The sequence below is a fragment of the Ochotona princeps genome, chromosome 12, assembly GCF_030435755.1.
Source record: "Ochotona princeps isolate mOchPri1 chromosome 12, mOchPri1.hap1, whole genome shotgun sequence".
Taxonomy (NCBI): domain Eukaryota; kingdom Metazoa; phylum Chordata; class Mammalia; order Lagomorpha; family Ochotonidae; genus Ochotona; species Ochotona princeps.
Window position 1 is genome coordinate 44,580,786 of NC_080843.1, and position 17,526 is coordinate 44,598,311.

The 17,526-nt window shown below is 34.9% G+C and overlaps 1 protein-coding gene and 1 non-coding gene across 2 annotated transcripts in view; both read right to left on the minus strand.

Moving 5' to 3' along the window:
• Positions 1-332: 332 nt before the first annotated feature.
• The window catches only part of CCDC122 (coiled-coil domain containing 122), a 29,294-nt gene continuing 12,100 nt past the window's right edge, over positions 333-17,526 (minus strand). The window contains exons 3-5 of the mRNA XM_012926614.3: positions 10,021-10,419; positions 8,892-9,008; positions 333-511 (exon numbers count right to left, since the gene is read on the minus strand). Coding sequence (XP_012782068.3) covers positions 362-511; positions 8,892-9,008; positions 10,021-10,419 — 666 coding nt within the window. The 3' untranslated portion in view covers positions 333-361. The remainder of the gene's footprint in view (positions 512-8,891; positions 9,009-10,020; positions 10,420-17,526) is intronic.
• LOC118758030 (U6 spliceosomal RNA) lies at positions 1,155-1,258 on the minus strand. The gene has a single exon (XR_004995493.1). It is a non-coding gene; the product is annotated as a U6 spliceosomal RNA (small nuclear RNA).

Below are 17,526 nucleotides of genomic sequence, written 5' to 3' on the forward strand. Positions count from 1 at the left end.
GGTGACCACTTTAACATTTTAATTTAAATAATTGAATATTCAAGTATTTCTTTAACTTCTTGCGGTAGGGAATGCAACATGTTTCATCTTGCATCTCACACTTCCAAAATATTCAGTTAGACTCTTGCACTATTCGCCTGTAAGCATTCCTCTTGCCTATTTACTGCTATCAATTGTAGGTTTGGAGGGAAATTTAAGAAAACGGTAACAGGTTTAAACTAACAGAAAATACGCCTGTCACTAAGACAGGCTCTGACTGACGGTAGACACTGGTTGTTTAAAATCCAAAGGATATTCTCAACATCCTGTCCAACATCTTTCTGTTGGCATAATCTCTGTTCTACATTGTCTTCTGGCAATGTTATTCCTGCACTCCAACACGTTTTCTCAGTTCCGTTGCAGTTTTTTCGAGCTGTTGAATGTCCCATTGCCATTGTCTTCTATTTGACTGAATCTTGTTCACCTGACAATGCAGACGTTTTAGAATTGCATCATATCTCTTATGTTGTACCTGTTAAAAGTAGAAAATACAGTCAACAGGTCTTGTGAAAGATATATACTAAGCATTCCTAAAGGATATGTTGCCTAAAGAGAAAAGCACTTTGCAAATAACTAGTATGCAACACTTATTACATGGTAGATACTGTGCCGCGGCCCTTCTATGTATAATTAAATTCACATATAATAACTTACAATGTGACTTGTTATCCTTATTACTGTGTGAAGAACTGAAGATCAAACAATCTGCTTAATCTGATCAAGTGCCAGCTGCTCCACTTTCAGTTCTGTACTTTTCATTGTTGGGAGGCTATTTATTACTAATTCAGCTTGAGTTTTAGCTATTAGTTTATGCATATTTCCTACATCTTTGGACCCAGAAATCTACCCATTTCTTTCAAATTTAAAATATGTTGGTATATAGCTGTTTGTAATAATTCTTACTCTTTGTATTTCTGTATTATTTGTAATATCTATTTTTCATCTATGATTTGATTAACTTAGATCTCCTCATCTCCCTTTTATTTTTGTTCAGTTGGGCCAAGGGTTTACCAATTTTGTTTATTAAAAAGATTAGTCCTTCATTTCATTGATCTTTTCTAACTTTTTGGTTCTACTTTTTTTCTTCCCTAATTGTATTATTTCTTTTTTGTTCAATATGTGTTCTTAATATAGTACCACCTATTTTCATCATGCAGGGACCATGCTAATCTTCTCTGAATCATTCCAATTTTAGTATATGTGCTGCCACAGCAAGCACAGCACAATCTATTTTCAATTAATCTTATAATAAACAGCTACTCTTAAAAATTTAATGCAACATAAAAGAAATGCATGTATCAGCTTTACTCCAAACATTGTTTTATAAAACTGTTTTGTACTTTTGTCAATTGATTTAGAGTGATACAATGCTATAGCTTTAATGAATAGCTTGTATAAAATCTACTATTATTGTTTTTAATTGCTGAATTCTTTTTTTTACTTTTTAAAATTAATTATTAATTAATTATTTTTTATTAATTATTATTATGTGACAGTTTCATAGGCTCTGGGAATCCCCCCACCCCTCCCCACGCCCCTCCCCCCTGGTGGATTCCTCCACCTTGGTGCAGTATTACAGTTCAAATTCAATCAAGATTCTTTCCTTGCAAACATATACCAAACATAGAGTCCAGCTACTTATTGTCCAGATGGGTAATTCCTGAATTCTTAAAAATTTAAATGGAAAGACTCAGATATTTACCCATATACTTTCTAGTTTCAATCCCTTCCATTTTTTACTTCCTTTCAGCTTTAAAAACTTAAAAAAAAAAACATTTCTTACAGTAAAAGTCTGCCAGAAGCAAAGTCCATCTTGTTTATCTGAAATTTCTTTCATTTTTATTTTTGAAAAAAAATTTTCATTGGGTACAGAATTTCTGCTTGGTAGTTCTTCCCTGTCAGCACTTTAATTAGGTAATTTCTTTTCTACTATTTCCCATTGTTTTAAGAATCAATAGTCATTCTTTTTTTGCAAAGGGAATTTATTTATGTTAAAGGAAAGGGCAAATGCTCAGAAAAGCTAGGGTTTGGACCATGCTAAAACCTGAAGCTGTGGACCCATCCAAATCTCCCACATGCAGGTCAGGAACCCAAAGTGCTTAGGTTATTATTAACTGTCACCTTCCCCCCTTATTAGCAGGGGGCTGGATCACAAGTAGGACAATGAACTTGATTCCACTCCCTGAAAAAACAGGCATCTCACCCAGCACTGCTCTAAAACACCCGTGCCAATGATCATTCTTATTATTGTCCTTGTTCATGAAATATGATATGTTTGGTTTTCAGTGACTTTATTATAATGTCTTTTTTTAAAGATTTTATTATTATTATTATTATTATTATTATTATTATTATTGGAAAGCCGGATATACAGAGAGGAGGAGAGACAGAGAGGAAGATCTTCCATCTGATGTTTTCACTCCCCAAGTGAGCCGCAACGGGCTGATGCTGCACCGATCAGATGCCGGGAACCAGGAACCTCTTCCGGGTCTCCCACACGGGTGCAGGGTCCCAATGCATTGGGCCGTCCTCAACTGCTTTCCCAGGCCACAAGCAGGGAGCTGGATGGGAAGTGGAGCTGCCGGGATTAGAACCGGTGCCCATATGGGATCCTGGGGCTTTCAAGGCGAGGACTTTAGCCGCTAGGCCACGCCGCCAGGCCCATATTATAATGTCTTTATGTATGGTTTTCTCTGTGTGTATCCTGCCTGGAGTTTGCTGAACATCTAAAATCTTGAATCTATCTCTTCTCCCTTTCTTGGGATAAAATTATATCAGATTAATATGGTTCCACAGGTCATAAATGCACTATGTGTTCTCTAATTCTTCTATATTTTGCTCTGTGTACTTGTTTTGATGGCTCCTATTAGTTTATCTTCAAGTTTGGAAAAGATCTTCTGCAATATATACTCTGTTTTCAATTTCATCAATACAGTTTTTCATTTCTACATTTGTTTTTTCAGTTCTAAGAATTCCATTTTGTTATTTTATATAATTAAAAATTCTTCTCTTTACCCATTGTATCTATGACTACATTCAGTTTTCTGTTGCACATTTAATGCATTCATTACTAGTTTTAGTCCTTGTCTTACAATTTTTATGTCAACTGTTGCTCTATTTTCATTGGTTAGCTATCCTCTCAGCTATAGGTAATACAGTTTCTTCTCAGGTCTAATAATGTTACATTATTAATTAAACATTAATTATATATGGATTCTTCTACATTTTACTCTGAAACATATTGAATTTTGTCCGAATAGCAACTTAAGTTATTTGCGGATAATCTTGGATTTGTGGGACTGTGTTTCATACATGTTAGGGTCTATTTTAGTTTCACCTTCAAATGGAGCCCTTATTTTTACACCAGATTTGTCTTACTTCTTAGTTCTTTTGTGGTCTATACTGCTAAGTTTTGGTGTTAGTGGAAAGTAAGCAGCAATGGTGTGATGAACAGAAATCTCTACAAAGTTCATCAGCCTTCTCACTGTTGTCAGTTGTCTACTTGGAGTTTTATCCATTATGCATATCCAAAAGTTATAACCATGGATTTAAAAGAAGTTAATATGCAAACTGGGGGTTCCCAAAAAGGCCAAATTTAATATTTATGCAGTCAACCTCATATGGGAAGAGAGATAAATTAATAAAACAGTATAAAGTTATTTCAAATATGACATTATTTCTAGTTCTGTTAATAATTAGTAAGAGGTATTAAATAATAGAGCATGGACCATATGACAATTAATTCTATTTCTTGATGCAAAGGTTGTATGTACTATGATGTTCTTTACAACATTACTTTTAATAACAGAAGACTGTAAACCATTTAAGTTTTCTCTGGTATAGCATGATGCAGTATTTCGTACCAGTAGAAGAAGACCTCTATGAAACAAATTGTTGAGTAAGTAAACCAGTTGCAAATTTACATATACTATGTGTGTCTGTGTGTGTATGTATGTATGTATAAGCCTATGTGTTATGAGGACAAAAAGACAGTATGGAGATTCCTCAGAAACCTGAAAACAGATCTATCATATGACCCAGCCATCCCAATTCCAGGAATTTACCCAAAGGAAACAAAATCAACATATGAAAGTTACCTGTACTCCAGTGTTTACTATAGCTTAATTAACTATAGCTAAGACATAGACTCAATACAGCTGCATTATCTGATGTCATTAACTGATAACTGCATACAGGCAACATGGCATATACACACAATGAAATATACTTAGCCATGAAAGAATTAAAAGCATGGGTTTTTTTTTTTTTTGAACAACATATGCAATTGGAAACCATTATGCTCAATGAAATAAACTAGTCTGAAAAAAACAAATCTCACCTATTTCCTGATTTGTGGAAACTAAAAATGTGATTTACATGAGCAAAATCAATGTTTTGAAATTTGATTACTGTTTATAGCCTTCATCTATATTCCTGAGGCATAGTAGTTTTTGTACTTACTACCTGTTGAACTCTTGATTTAATGGAGGATTAACCTTGTGGTTATAAAATAAACTGAAAATATGTCATTGTAAAAATGAAAAGAAAAACAAGAAAGGAGTAGGGAAGATGGAAGTATAGGTATGAGGCAAGTTGGGTTTGGAAGTATCATTATGTTCTTAAATTTGTGTATATGAAATACATAAACTTTGTTCACCTTATACAAATAAAAAAATTCAAAGAAAGAAGTGAAGAATGATGAAAGAAAGTAATGCAGTAAGAGGTGACATAATCTTGGGGTTTAAGCCTGCCAGTAGGCCTTGAGGTCACCAAGGGTAAGGCAATGGTGTTCTTTGGCCACAAGAACCACCAACCACCAGAGACAAGCTGGTGAGAACTGTCCATTTATTCAACACAAATTAAAGACACCATTATTGGCTAGATGACAGGTCGATTTCCCTTGACCTTTCGGTCACGTCAGAGGTTATATTCCTTGTATTTCCCTAGATATCCTGCTCATGTTGGAGGTCATGTTCCACACGTAGGCCTGGAAGCTGTGCATCAGGCCATAGACAGGTAAACTCTAAGCCACGCCCACCAGGTAGCAGGCACAGCCCCAGGAGCAATTGCCCACAACATAAAATTATAATTGTCCCTCTAATTTATACCTTAATATTTACCAAGGAATATGTATTCCTAAGAAATGAAAATTATTGTAAAAGGAAGAATGGGAGAAACTATGTCCTATACTTGCAGACTCTTATTCTACATTATCATGTCTCATAAGTTGTAGAACTTTGCACAAGATATTTAAATTTTCTGAAATTTCATTAAGGTGTGTTAGTATGAGAACATAAATGATACAGTCTAAGTTATATAAACTGCTTGAAAAATAAAGGGATAGAATGCATAATAGTTAATAATACTAAACATTTCTTCTTGTACTTTCTGCAAAAGAGCATGTGAACCCTGTTATCCATTTGAATAATTCTAATCTTGACTTTAGCTTGCATTTGCCCCATTTGCTTCTCTATATTTGTTTTATAGGAATGACTTCCATTTGTGTAATAATTTCTGTTGGTGATATCAACAAATGAATGCATTTGTGAGTTGTGTAGTTGCATGTTCCAGTGTACCAAAACGCTTTGTTTGTGACCTCTAGTAGGTCTGAAAGTGCACCAAATTGCTTCTTATCCTTTTAACAGACTTTAACAGATTGTAGCACATTTAGCCAAAAGCAAGACATTGGTGCCTTTTTTACATGATGTCATTTATCATAAAATATTGCTTGAAAACACTCAAAATTTGATAAAATGTCTTAAGTGCTCCATTCTTGGTTTGGATTGACAAATAACACTTTTGAAAAAACTGTGAGCAAAAAAAAAAAAATCACTGATTGCTACTTGATTTATTTTAGGCTTTGTGACAGTGTGTTTTGTATTTTGTTTCTCCAAGTTTTTCTTCAGTGACTCATAACTTATCCTTATTCTCCACTCTAACACTTACTCCCTTCTTCCAAAATATACACATAAAATATATAGACGATTCGGAATAGATATTTACAAATGCTTTTTTCACTCAGATGTGGCTTAAGATTACTATTAGCACTTAGCTGGCAGAAAACCACTGAAATTCAAAAACCATTTTCATTTTTCTGGACTAAAAAATTTAAAAACCAACATTAAAATAAAACTACAATATGCAAAGGAAAAAACCAACAGAATGCAAGAGATGACAGGAACTATACAAGGGCCAAAACATATTCAGAGAAGTGATTAAAAAAGACTCAAAACGGAAATAATTCCTATAATTATTTTAGCATTTGAATTCATCCTCTTTGTAACAGTGGTTGTTTAAGAAGGAGGTTCCTCATAGCTATGATCAGTTCAGGCCAAGCACTAAAATATGATCATGTTCTAAAAACTAACATTCTCCAAACAACAGAAAATCTTTAATTTTCCACTTTTAAATCATAACATGGTGATAGAATACTTCAAAATGTGTAAGAGGTAATAGGATCGAAATTGAAATGCACAAAAATATTTTAAAAGAGGCCTCCTATTATAAAAGCTTTAAAAATAATTTATTAAACCTTGGGAAGAAATTTCATGATGAAAACAACAAAAAAGGGAAATTTCTAGAATCATTTTTGGTAACAGTCATGCATATCTGTGAATATGTTAAAATGCACTGCATTATCAGTTTTAAATGATGAACTTATGGTATATGAGTTATATTCCCATAAAACTATTTCTAAAAACTGGAATAATAATTGCCCAACAAAACAAGCACAAACTGTCCAGATATGATGGCAAATTATATATCTTAATTTAGATGATAGTAACATGTTTCTACATTTTAATGAAATTTTATCAAGCTACTCATTTAAAATTTGTGTTTTTATTCTTTTTGTTGTTGTTGTTGTTAGAAAGTCAGATTTACAAAAAGAAAGATGTTTCACCCACTGGTTCACCCCCAACTGGCCACAAAGGCCATAGCTGAGCCAAACCAAAGCCAGGAACCAGGAGCCTCCTATGGGACTCCCACGCAGGTGCAGGGTTCCAAGGCTTTGGGCCATCCTCTACTGTCTTCCCAAGCTCCAAACAGGGAGCTGGATAGGAAGTGGAGCATCCAGGACACAAACCAGTGCCCATATGGGATCCTGGTGGTTGCGAGGCGTGGATTTAGCTACTAGGCTATTGTGGCAGGCCCTTATATTTATTCTTTTTAAAATTTTTTATAATGTTTCCATGCATTTGAAAGTCACAAACCAATTTTTTTTCCAAAATGCCTTCAGCAATTTACTCATTCTAATAACGTAGTAAACGTGCTCCACACTTGACCAACTATAATAATGATAATTTGTTGGGATAAAAATGGGATAACACTGCAGTTTTCTCAACTTCTATTGTTCATGAGTTCAGTGATTTTCCATTTTTTAGATATTCATGTTTCCAAAAATGTCTTTCAATATGATTTATCAGATGTTTAAGTAGTTCAGATTTTTCATACATCCTTGTTAACCCTTACATGTATTATAAGTATCTTCTACAGAACTGAGTTTGTTGTTGTTGTTATAAGGTATTTCCATATTCTAGAAACATTTAACATAGTTAAAAGTAAAAATACTTAGTTGTAAAGTTATGTTGCTGTTGTTTGTCTTTTAAAAGAAATATTTCTTTGGGCCCAAATGGTAGTGTTTAGTCTAATCCTCCACCTGCTAGTGCTGACATCCTGTTTAGGACACTGATTTGTCTCCTGTTCCAATACAACTCCCTGCTAATGTCCTGGGAAAGCAGGGGAAGCTGGCTCAGGTCCTTGCACCGATGTACCAAGTGGCAGACCTGGAGGAAACTCTTGACACCTGGCTTTGGATCAGCTCAGCTCTAAGCATTGTGGCAATCTGGGGAGGGAACCAATGGATGGAGATCTCTGTCAAATAAATAGATCTTTAAAAAATTCAATCTGTGACACAAATTGTTAACTTGTTCTCTTCTATCATCTTGAACATTGTTAAAAGTGGATGAGTGTGTGTGCAAGACAGACACAGAGAGAGACAAAGAGATGAGGTAGAAATCCAAATTCATTTCAACCTATTTATTTTATATTTTGTTTTCTCCATTTAGAGATGGATTATTCATGGTTTTGTTTCATTAATCCTGTAGCCATTATCTTTATATCACTTATATAAACCATGTTACTGTTATGTTTTTTTTAATAAATCTGGGATGTCTTAAAAGGAAAAGAAATTTAAATTTCTAGTTAACTATGGTATAATCATGGTATTTGTTATACAGAATTTGTAAAATTAAGGATTTTTAACCTGCAGTTTTCTCTGGCACTCTTTCATTGCATCACCAATCAAAAGCAAGTTGCAAAGGAAATTGAACTACATGGATATTTTTCAAATTAATGACTTAATATGAAAATTATTTTTATTTCTTCTTGATGATATCTTTTCTATTTTTGTTCTCCATTTTTCTAAACAATAATGTCTACAGAAATCTACAAATAGTACCACATATAGTCTCATTATCGATTTTGCACATTTGCTTTCTTGACTCTTGATAATTGCGAAGATCTGCTCCAAAAGGTTTAGAATGACAATTATTTTTGTTATATTTCCCTCTATTTTGAGGAATCTATAATGTTGAAGAACGTACATCACCTTTGATTACTGTAGCCGCTGTTTCCTAGCCATTAGCTGGATTACAAATTGGTGTTCTAGGATCAGGGAATATGAGTTTATGTTTTGTTTGGATACACTCACACATTAGGCTATCTTTGAATGAGGTTGTATTCTCTGTGTTTTCTACTGAGTTTTATAGTCTTGAGTCAAAAGGAAATGTCAAATGGTGTAACCTTTAAGATATTACTCCATAAATTATTGAAATACAGATAATTAAGCTTACCTCTATTTCTTTTCTTAATTTTTCATGTGTCTTTTTTTCTTCCTCAATAAAACAAGTTTTTTCAAGGATAGATTCTTTCACAGTCAAAATTTTATCCTTTAGCTTTGCAATGTCTTCCTGTGTTTATAAATTTTTAATATACAAGTCAAAAAATGAATGGTAAACAAATACAAGATTTTCAATGTGTCTATAATTTAAAATTTTAAAATTCAATATTTAAATGGGATTTGGATAATTATCTCTATAAATATACAAAATAAAGAACTATTATTTAAATATAATCTAGGTCTGAAATCATAGAACTAAAAAAATGAAAAATAAGACACAAAGATATAAAATCCGATAATTATCGTGGATTTTTTACTTTAGCAAGGAATGATAGACATTTTAAATTTGTATCTTCTATTTTCTTGAAAGAAAAATAAGAGGGGGCCAGCATGGTGGCATAGCATGCCAATCCTTCCCCTGCTAGTGCATCCCACATGGACAACAGTTCTAGCCTGGCTGCTCCACTTCCACTCACACTTTCTACTTACAGCGTGGGAAAGCAACAGGGCATAGCACAAGTATTTGGGCCCCTGTAGCCACGTGGGAGACGGAGAAGCTCTTAGCTCCCAAGTTAGATTCAGCTTGGCTCTAACTGTTGCAGTCCTTTGGGGTGTGAACTAGTGGATGAGAGACCTCTCTCTCTGTCTCTCCTCTTTCTGTAAAACCTATCTTTCAAATAAAACTAAATACATTCTTAAAAATAAATAAAGAGATATAGATTTTAATGTGAAATTACTAATTCAAATTGTTTATATAACAGCATTAGGCATGCTAAATTGGTCTGGATGCATTCACATAGACCCCAAGACTTTAGCAGTTTTGTGAATTTCAATTTCTATAACAAATGGATTCATTAATTTCTCTGATTTTGTCTGACCATATATTTTATAAATCCACAGGGAATGTGTGCATATTTCCTTTAGGATGTGGGATAGTAGATCTATCACTATAGCTAAGTTTAAAAAAAATGTTAAAACAGTTTCTGAATGTAGAAGAAGGGTTATGGACTTGAGCATACAGTTATCATGTGTACTTGAAAGAGGATAACAAATAGAAACTTTTGATAAGTTATAAATCAAACCTGTACTTGTGTTATTCGATTCCTTTCTGGATTTTGGAGATCTTGCTTAAGTTCCTCTTTCATTTTCTTTAGTTTTTTAACAAGATTCTGTTTTTCATGTAGCTCGGTCATAAATGATGATTTGCTTTCTCTCTCCCCAAAACTATCTCTGTATGCTTTTATTTTTGCATAATATGCATTATATTTTATCATGTTTTCCTCAAATTCTTCCTGGGCTGTTTCCACGTCAAATTTAAGCTGTATGTTTTCTGTATGTAAGGATTTGATTTGTGCTTCCAGGCTTCCACACTGAAGTTTGGTGTTCTCGATGGCAGTGTCTTGTTGATAAATTTGCCTCTCCATTTCTTTACTTTCCGTAGAGACTGCTGCTATTTGTTTTTCAAGCTCATGAAGATCATTCTGCAATATATTTCAACATAATTGATAATTCATGATATTCAACATAAAAGGAAATCCACCGTTTTGATTTATAATGCATATTGGAAAACCACTTAACTAACAAATTTATCAAATGTAGAAAAAAGTTGATGTATAACAGAAGGTACCATACAATTAAATAACACAAATATTTCATAATTTCAAGAAGTTCCTGGGGTTACATATTTCTTATTTTTAATGCTCATTTAATTCTTTTTTTAAATTTTATGATCCAATTAGTGTTTGGGATTCCCTCCCACCAAATTCCCACCCCAATTTTTCCCCTATTATTATAATAGTATAGTTCGTCATAAGCAGACCTAAGTCCATCAATCTGTTATTTAAGTGTGCGCCGATATTGCTGGTACAACAATGTCAGACAGTCCAGCATCCCATTGTCTAGATATATCCAACAGTTTACTGGGAGTCCATCTTTGATTTGCAAGTAGGGAAGCATATTGCATTGTATCTTCACATCTGAATATGATACTTTCTATTACACCATCTCTATACATTCCATAAATGAGAAGCCACGAAACAAAGTCAACAACAGGTATGAAGTTAAAACAAAAAATTATAGCACCCTGATGTCGAAAAACTCGCCACTGAATAACTAATGCATGAGTGAAGAAAACACAAAATCCTCTTGGATAAAATGATGCCATCATGTGATCCACGAGCCAGCGATGAATCCAACAAGAGAAAACATATTTCTTATTTTTAATACTCATTTAATTCTAAATACTTAATTCATTATTTTAACAGTATATATATATAAACTATATGATTATTTTAATATTGCATTTATTAGGATCAGAAATATACACTCAAGAGTAACAGTATGGTGAAAATTACAGAGCTCTGAGGTACGAATCAAAGGATATAGATTTCAACACTGTTACTGCTTTTTAATAGTTTATGTGATCATGCACAATAAACTTAATTACCCCTTCCAAACCTCATTTTCTTCATTTGTAAAATGGGTGTACTTACTTTGCCTCCATGGCTCACCACTTGTGAGCCTGGATTACAGGCTACCACTCTTCTACGTTCTCTGTAGCTACCTGAGCATTCTTTCTGAATTTCAACCACTCTCTCATATGTAGGTCTTCCTCAGAGTTCAGCCACCACAATTTTATCTTCTTACTCTGCATATACCCCCTGGGTTCATCTCATTCATATTCACATTTTGAACCATATATCTGTTGATGATTCAAACAATGCATGTAGCTGCTGAGTTCTACACCCAGCTTACAGTAGGTATCTTATATTCATCATAGCCCCAAATCAAGCTAATCTTTATCCCTTCTTTAGTTTATTCTCTCCTCTGTGAGTTATCTTATGCCAGTAGCACAAAACTTAAGTGAAATAAAACAATACATTTTTACTGGGTGGGTATTTTGCCTAACAGTCAAGATGCTAGTTAGATTGCTCATGTTCCACATACAGTACCTGGGTTCAAGTCTTACTCCAGCTTCCTGCCAGTTTAGACCCTGGGAGCTAATGGTTATGATCCAGGTAAATGGCTTCCTACCTTGTATATGAGAAACCTGAGTTTAGTTACAGGTTTCCAGCTTCAGTCACAGGTCAGCCCTGGCCATTCTCCCGCTCTTAAATAAATCACTAAGTAATAACTGGGGGGGGGGGTCTGTTTATTGCTGACATGAGTGTGAGAAATCGGGTTCTCAACTGGGTTTGTTCATGAGTCTGAGGAATGGTTGACTGAGAAGTAATTTACGCTGGACATTAATTGGCCTGAGGTTTGCTGGTTTGCTTAATATATATCTTTTTTTTCCCTATTAATTTTTTTTAATTATTTATTATTTAACTTCATTAATTACATTGTATTATGTGACACAGTTACATAGATACTTGGGTTCTCCCCACCCCTCCCCAAACCGTCCCACCATGGTGGATTCCTCCACCTTGTTGCATAACCACAGCTCAAGTTCAGTTGAGATTCCCCCATTGCAAGCGTATACCAAACATAGAGTCCAGCATCTTATTGTCCAGTCAAGTTCAACGGCTTCTTAGGTATACCCTCTCTGGTCTGAAGACAGAGCCAGCAGAGTATCATCCCAGTCAATTGAAAGCTCCAACATACCATCAGCAAAAATTTACATCATTATAGAATTAATTGACATAGTAATGAGTAACCAATATGTTAAAAGTAAATGCAAGTTCCCAGCCACCTTCTGTGACCACCTCACCTATACTTCAATTTTAGTTTATACACAACATATAACATTCAAAACATAACATGTTATACATAACATCATATCATCTTAAATTAAGGCAAACATGTGGTATTTAACCTTTTGGGATTGGCTCATTTCCCTTAGCATTATGGTTTCCAGTTTGGCCCATTTGGCCACAAAGAACTGCATTTTGTTTTTTTTAATAGCTGAGTAGTATTCCATGGAGTAGATGAACCATAGCTTTCTTATCCAATCCTCTGTTGATGGGCATTTTGGTTGCTTCCATGTTTTTGCAATTACTGATTGTGCTGCTATGAGCATAGGAGTGCATGTTGGTTTCTCATAAAACAATTGTTCTGGATATATTCCTAGGAGTGCTATTGCTGGATCATACGGTATAGATGCAGAAAAAGCTTTCGACAAAATCCAACACCACTTCCTACTAAAAACCCTAACCAAGGTAGGCATAGATGGAAAAATCCACAACATAATTAAAGCCATATATGAAAAACCCAACACCAGCATCATACTGAATGGAGAAAAGCTGGAACCCTTCCCACTGAGATCTGGAACAAGACAGGGATGTCCACTTTCTCCACTACTATTCAACATAGTCCTAGAGGTACTCGCTGAGGCCATAAGACAAGAAAAAGAAATCAGAGGAATCCAAATGGGAAATGAAGAAGTCAAACTCTCACTATATGCAGATGATATGATTCTTTATGTAGAAGAGCCAAAAGACTCAATACAGAGACTGCTAGAACTTGCACGAGAGTTTGGTAGAGTGGCAGGGTACAAAATTAATGAACAAAAATCAACAGCCATAGTGTATGCGAACAGCCCCAAGATGGAAAAAGACTTAACCAGCAAGATACCATTCAAAATAACAGAGAAAAGTATGAAATATCTGGGAATAAATCTAAACAAAAATGTAGGAGACTTATTTGAAGAAAACTACAAACTACTTAAAAAAGAAATTGAACAAGACCTCAAAAGATGGAGTAACATCCCATGCTCCTGGATAGGTAAAATCAATATCATTAAAATGTCTATACTGCCAAAAGCAATATATACATTCAACGCAATCCCAATCAAATTGCCCAAAACATTCTTCATGGAACTGGAAACAATGATCCAAAGGTTCATCTGGAAGCACAAAAAACCACGGATAGCTAGAACCATCCTGAAGAACAGGAAGTTAGCAGCGGGAATCACAGTTCCGGACCTCTGGACATACTATAGGGCAGTGGTTATCAAAACAGCGTGGTACTGGCACAAAGATAGAGAGGAAGATCAATGGAGCAGAATAGAAACACCAGAAGGAAACCCACACAGATACAGCCAAATAATCTTTGACAAAAAGACAAACGACAATCCAGGCAAACGGGAAGGTCTGTTCAATAAATGCTGTTGGGACAACTGGTTAATAGCCTGCAGAAACAAAAAAATAGATCCACATCTCTCACCATACGCTTAATATATATCTTATCCTCTAAAGCCAACCCAAGCTGTTCTTCTCATCATGAAATCTTATGAAGAATGAAACCTCAATTATGTAAGATTTTTTTTAAAGCCATTGTTTGAATCACATCTGTTAGCACCCCAGATAGTCACATGCTCAAAATCAGAGTTAAGGATTAGAACTGTACCCACATTACACATCAAATACGTTCCTTTCCCAGGTTTTCTGATTTCAACAACCATACCGCTTTCCAATTGGATACTCAAAAGCCCAGAAGTCATTCTTGATTCTTCTATACGTCATATCCCCATTTCTCACTGACAGTGTATTTTCCAGCAAATATTAATGGTTGAAAAACCAAAATAAAACCTTGAATTCACCTCTGAACAACCTTTATTGACAGGGATAACTTTTAACTCATCTCACTGAGTCCATTTCTCTCCTGCTACACCAATTAGGCTCCTTTTATCAGACAGAATATTTTCTTTTAGATTTTTAAAAATTTTAAATTTTTTATTGGAAAGGCAGAAATACAGAGAGGAGAAGATATGGAGAGGAAGATCTTCCATCCGATGATTCACTCCCCAATGGCTGGTGCTGAGTATTCATTTAATATTTACATTGAGAGAATGAATGCTGAACACAGATTTGTTAGAAAAGGTACATTTACTCTGCCAAGCGTCAGGCTATCAATTCTAGTGTAGCTTAATATACGGAAAGGTATTACTTTTTCATCATCTCATTCCTTTATTGGACAAAATAGTCTGTTGATTTTGATTCTGGCTTTGTCTCGCTCCTTCAAGCCACTTCCATCATTGTACTACAATTATGGTTTCTCTTTTCTCCTTACTTTCCTTCATCTTTCACCTTCTCTTCCTCCTTCTTGCCTGTTTTTTTCTTTCTTCACTTTTCTTGTTTGTGGTTCTATTAAGGCAATCTGATGTAAATCTCATTTCTAAGTTTTATAATTTGTTGAGTTTTGACACTCTTATATACTCATATCTACCCACAATTGATAAATATACTCGTTGTCCAAGTATTTCCTGCATATGCTTTGCAATCCTCCCTTCATGTTCACCACTCTGTTTCTAGTGAAGAACTATTTCCTTTCCATGAACAAATATTAGCCTGATTTCAAGACTTTTACATAAACAGAATTTTTAAAAGGTTTATTTTATCTTTATTGGAAAGTCAGATATACAGAGAGGAGGAGAGACAGATCAGAAGATCTTCCATCCGATGATTCACTCCACAAGTGACTGCAATGGCCTGTGCTGCGCCGCTCAGAAGCCAGGAGCCAGGAACTTCCTCCAAGTCTCCCACATGGGTGCAGGGTTCCAAAGCTTTGGGCCATCCTCGTCTGCTTTCCCAAGCCATGAGCAGAGAGCTGGATGGGAAGCGTGGCTATTGGGATTAGAGCTGGTGCCCATATGGGATCCCGGTGTGTTCAAGGAGAGGACTTTAGCTGCTAGGCCACCATGCCAAGCCCACATAAACAATATTAAGAAGCTTCAAAAATTTCATGGGAAATTTAATTTAGAGGTTTATTGTTATGCAAAAATATTTTAAAACTTGGCAGTTTCTTCATAATGCATTTTCCATCGTCTTTTGAAGTTTCTTTGTACAAACTTGTACATCGCTATTTTTAGTCTTCTTTCTCAGCATAATTATTCTGTGATTCATCATGACATTGTGTGTGTCAGCAGACCTTCCCTTTGTTTGCTGAGTATTATTCTTCCTTAGCAGCATAACATTTTGTTCATCTACTCATACAACTGACAGACATTTAGATTGTTTCCAGTTTTATAGTAAGAATATACACATTATTTGTACTGGGTAAACACTTAGCGGGTAAATGGCTAGCATTCATGGCAGAGATAGGTTTAACTGTTTAAAAAACTACTCTTCAAAAACTTTTTAATAAACCATTTTCCTAAGTTTTGTATATCATTTACTTTTCCTTTAATAGGTTATAAGCAATTCAGGGTTTTTCTTTCTTCTTCTTTTTTTAATCCACACTAGTAGGCGGTGCGGTCGGTCATGTACATGCAGCCATTCTTGTGGATTAGGAATATATATTCTCAGGATAAATTCAAGTATACTGTATGATGTCAAATATTTGCTCCCAGTCTAGGCAGGACAACCTAAATGTTCGTCACATTAGGGATGTCTTGCCTTCATTTCATATAATGTATTTTGAAGAATAAATTAATTTTTGATAAAACCAATTTTAGACATTTTATATCTTACTAAATTTATAACTGCAAAACCCATTATTATTGTACTTTTGTTTTCTGGTAGATACTTTGTAATTTTAACTCTTACATCTAGGACAATGCTTTTGAATTAGTTTTTGTATATGTACATGTATGAGGTCAACTTACGGGTTTTTTTTTCCCCTCGTTCCTTTCTCCCTCCTTTTCTTCCTATTAGGATCATCACGTATTCCTGCAGCATTTGTTAAAAAGGTTATCTTTTTCCAATGTATATTGTATATCACATCTTTGAAAATCAATTGACTGGGCCTGGCGGCATGGCCTAGCGGCTAAAGTCCTCGCCTTGAACGCCCCAGGATCCCATATGGGCGCCGGTTCTAATCCCGGCAGCTCCACTTCCCATCCAGCTCCCTGCTTGTGGCCTGGGAAAGCAGTTGAGGACGGCCCAATGCATTGGGACCCTGCACCCGCGTGGGAGACCTGGAAGAGGTTCCAGGTTCCTGGCATCGGATCAGCATGCACCGGCCGTTGCGGCTCACTTGGGGAGTGAATCATCGGACGGAAGATCTTCTGATCTGTCTCTCCTCCTCTCTGTATATCTGACTTTGTAATAAAAATAAATCTTTAAAAAAAAAAAAGAAAAAAGAAAATCAATTGACATATGTGTGACGATTCAACGATTCAGGATACTTGATTTAGGCCACATCATGTTATCTTGATTACCATATCCTCTAAGAAATAGTAAAATCAAATAATGTGACATCATTAAAAAATAGTCTTTGATTCCTGGCACAGAGCTCCTAAACCCCTGTTTTTTTTAATCACATATCTAATGTGACTTTTAAAAAATGAGATTTTTGTACTTAATCTTTCATCCTGAAATTTTTTGGATTCAATTAAGCCTAAAAGCTCTTTTAATTCCTTGAGATATTCTATGCCAAAAAAAAAAAATGGCATCTGTGAATAAAAATATTTTCCCCAGTATGGGTGTATTATGTTTCCTTTCTTGCATTACTACAATGGAATGAACCACCAGTATCATTTTCAATATGTGAGTTCAGATATCTGTATTGTTTTGATTTTTCAGGAAAAAACACCCTGTGTTTCACCATTAGGTATACATTTGGCTGCAGTTTTTATGTACACGTATTTTCTTAAATGGAGAAATTTCTTTTCTAGTTTGAATGATTTGGAAGTTTTTGTCATCAATTGA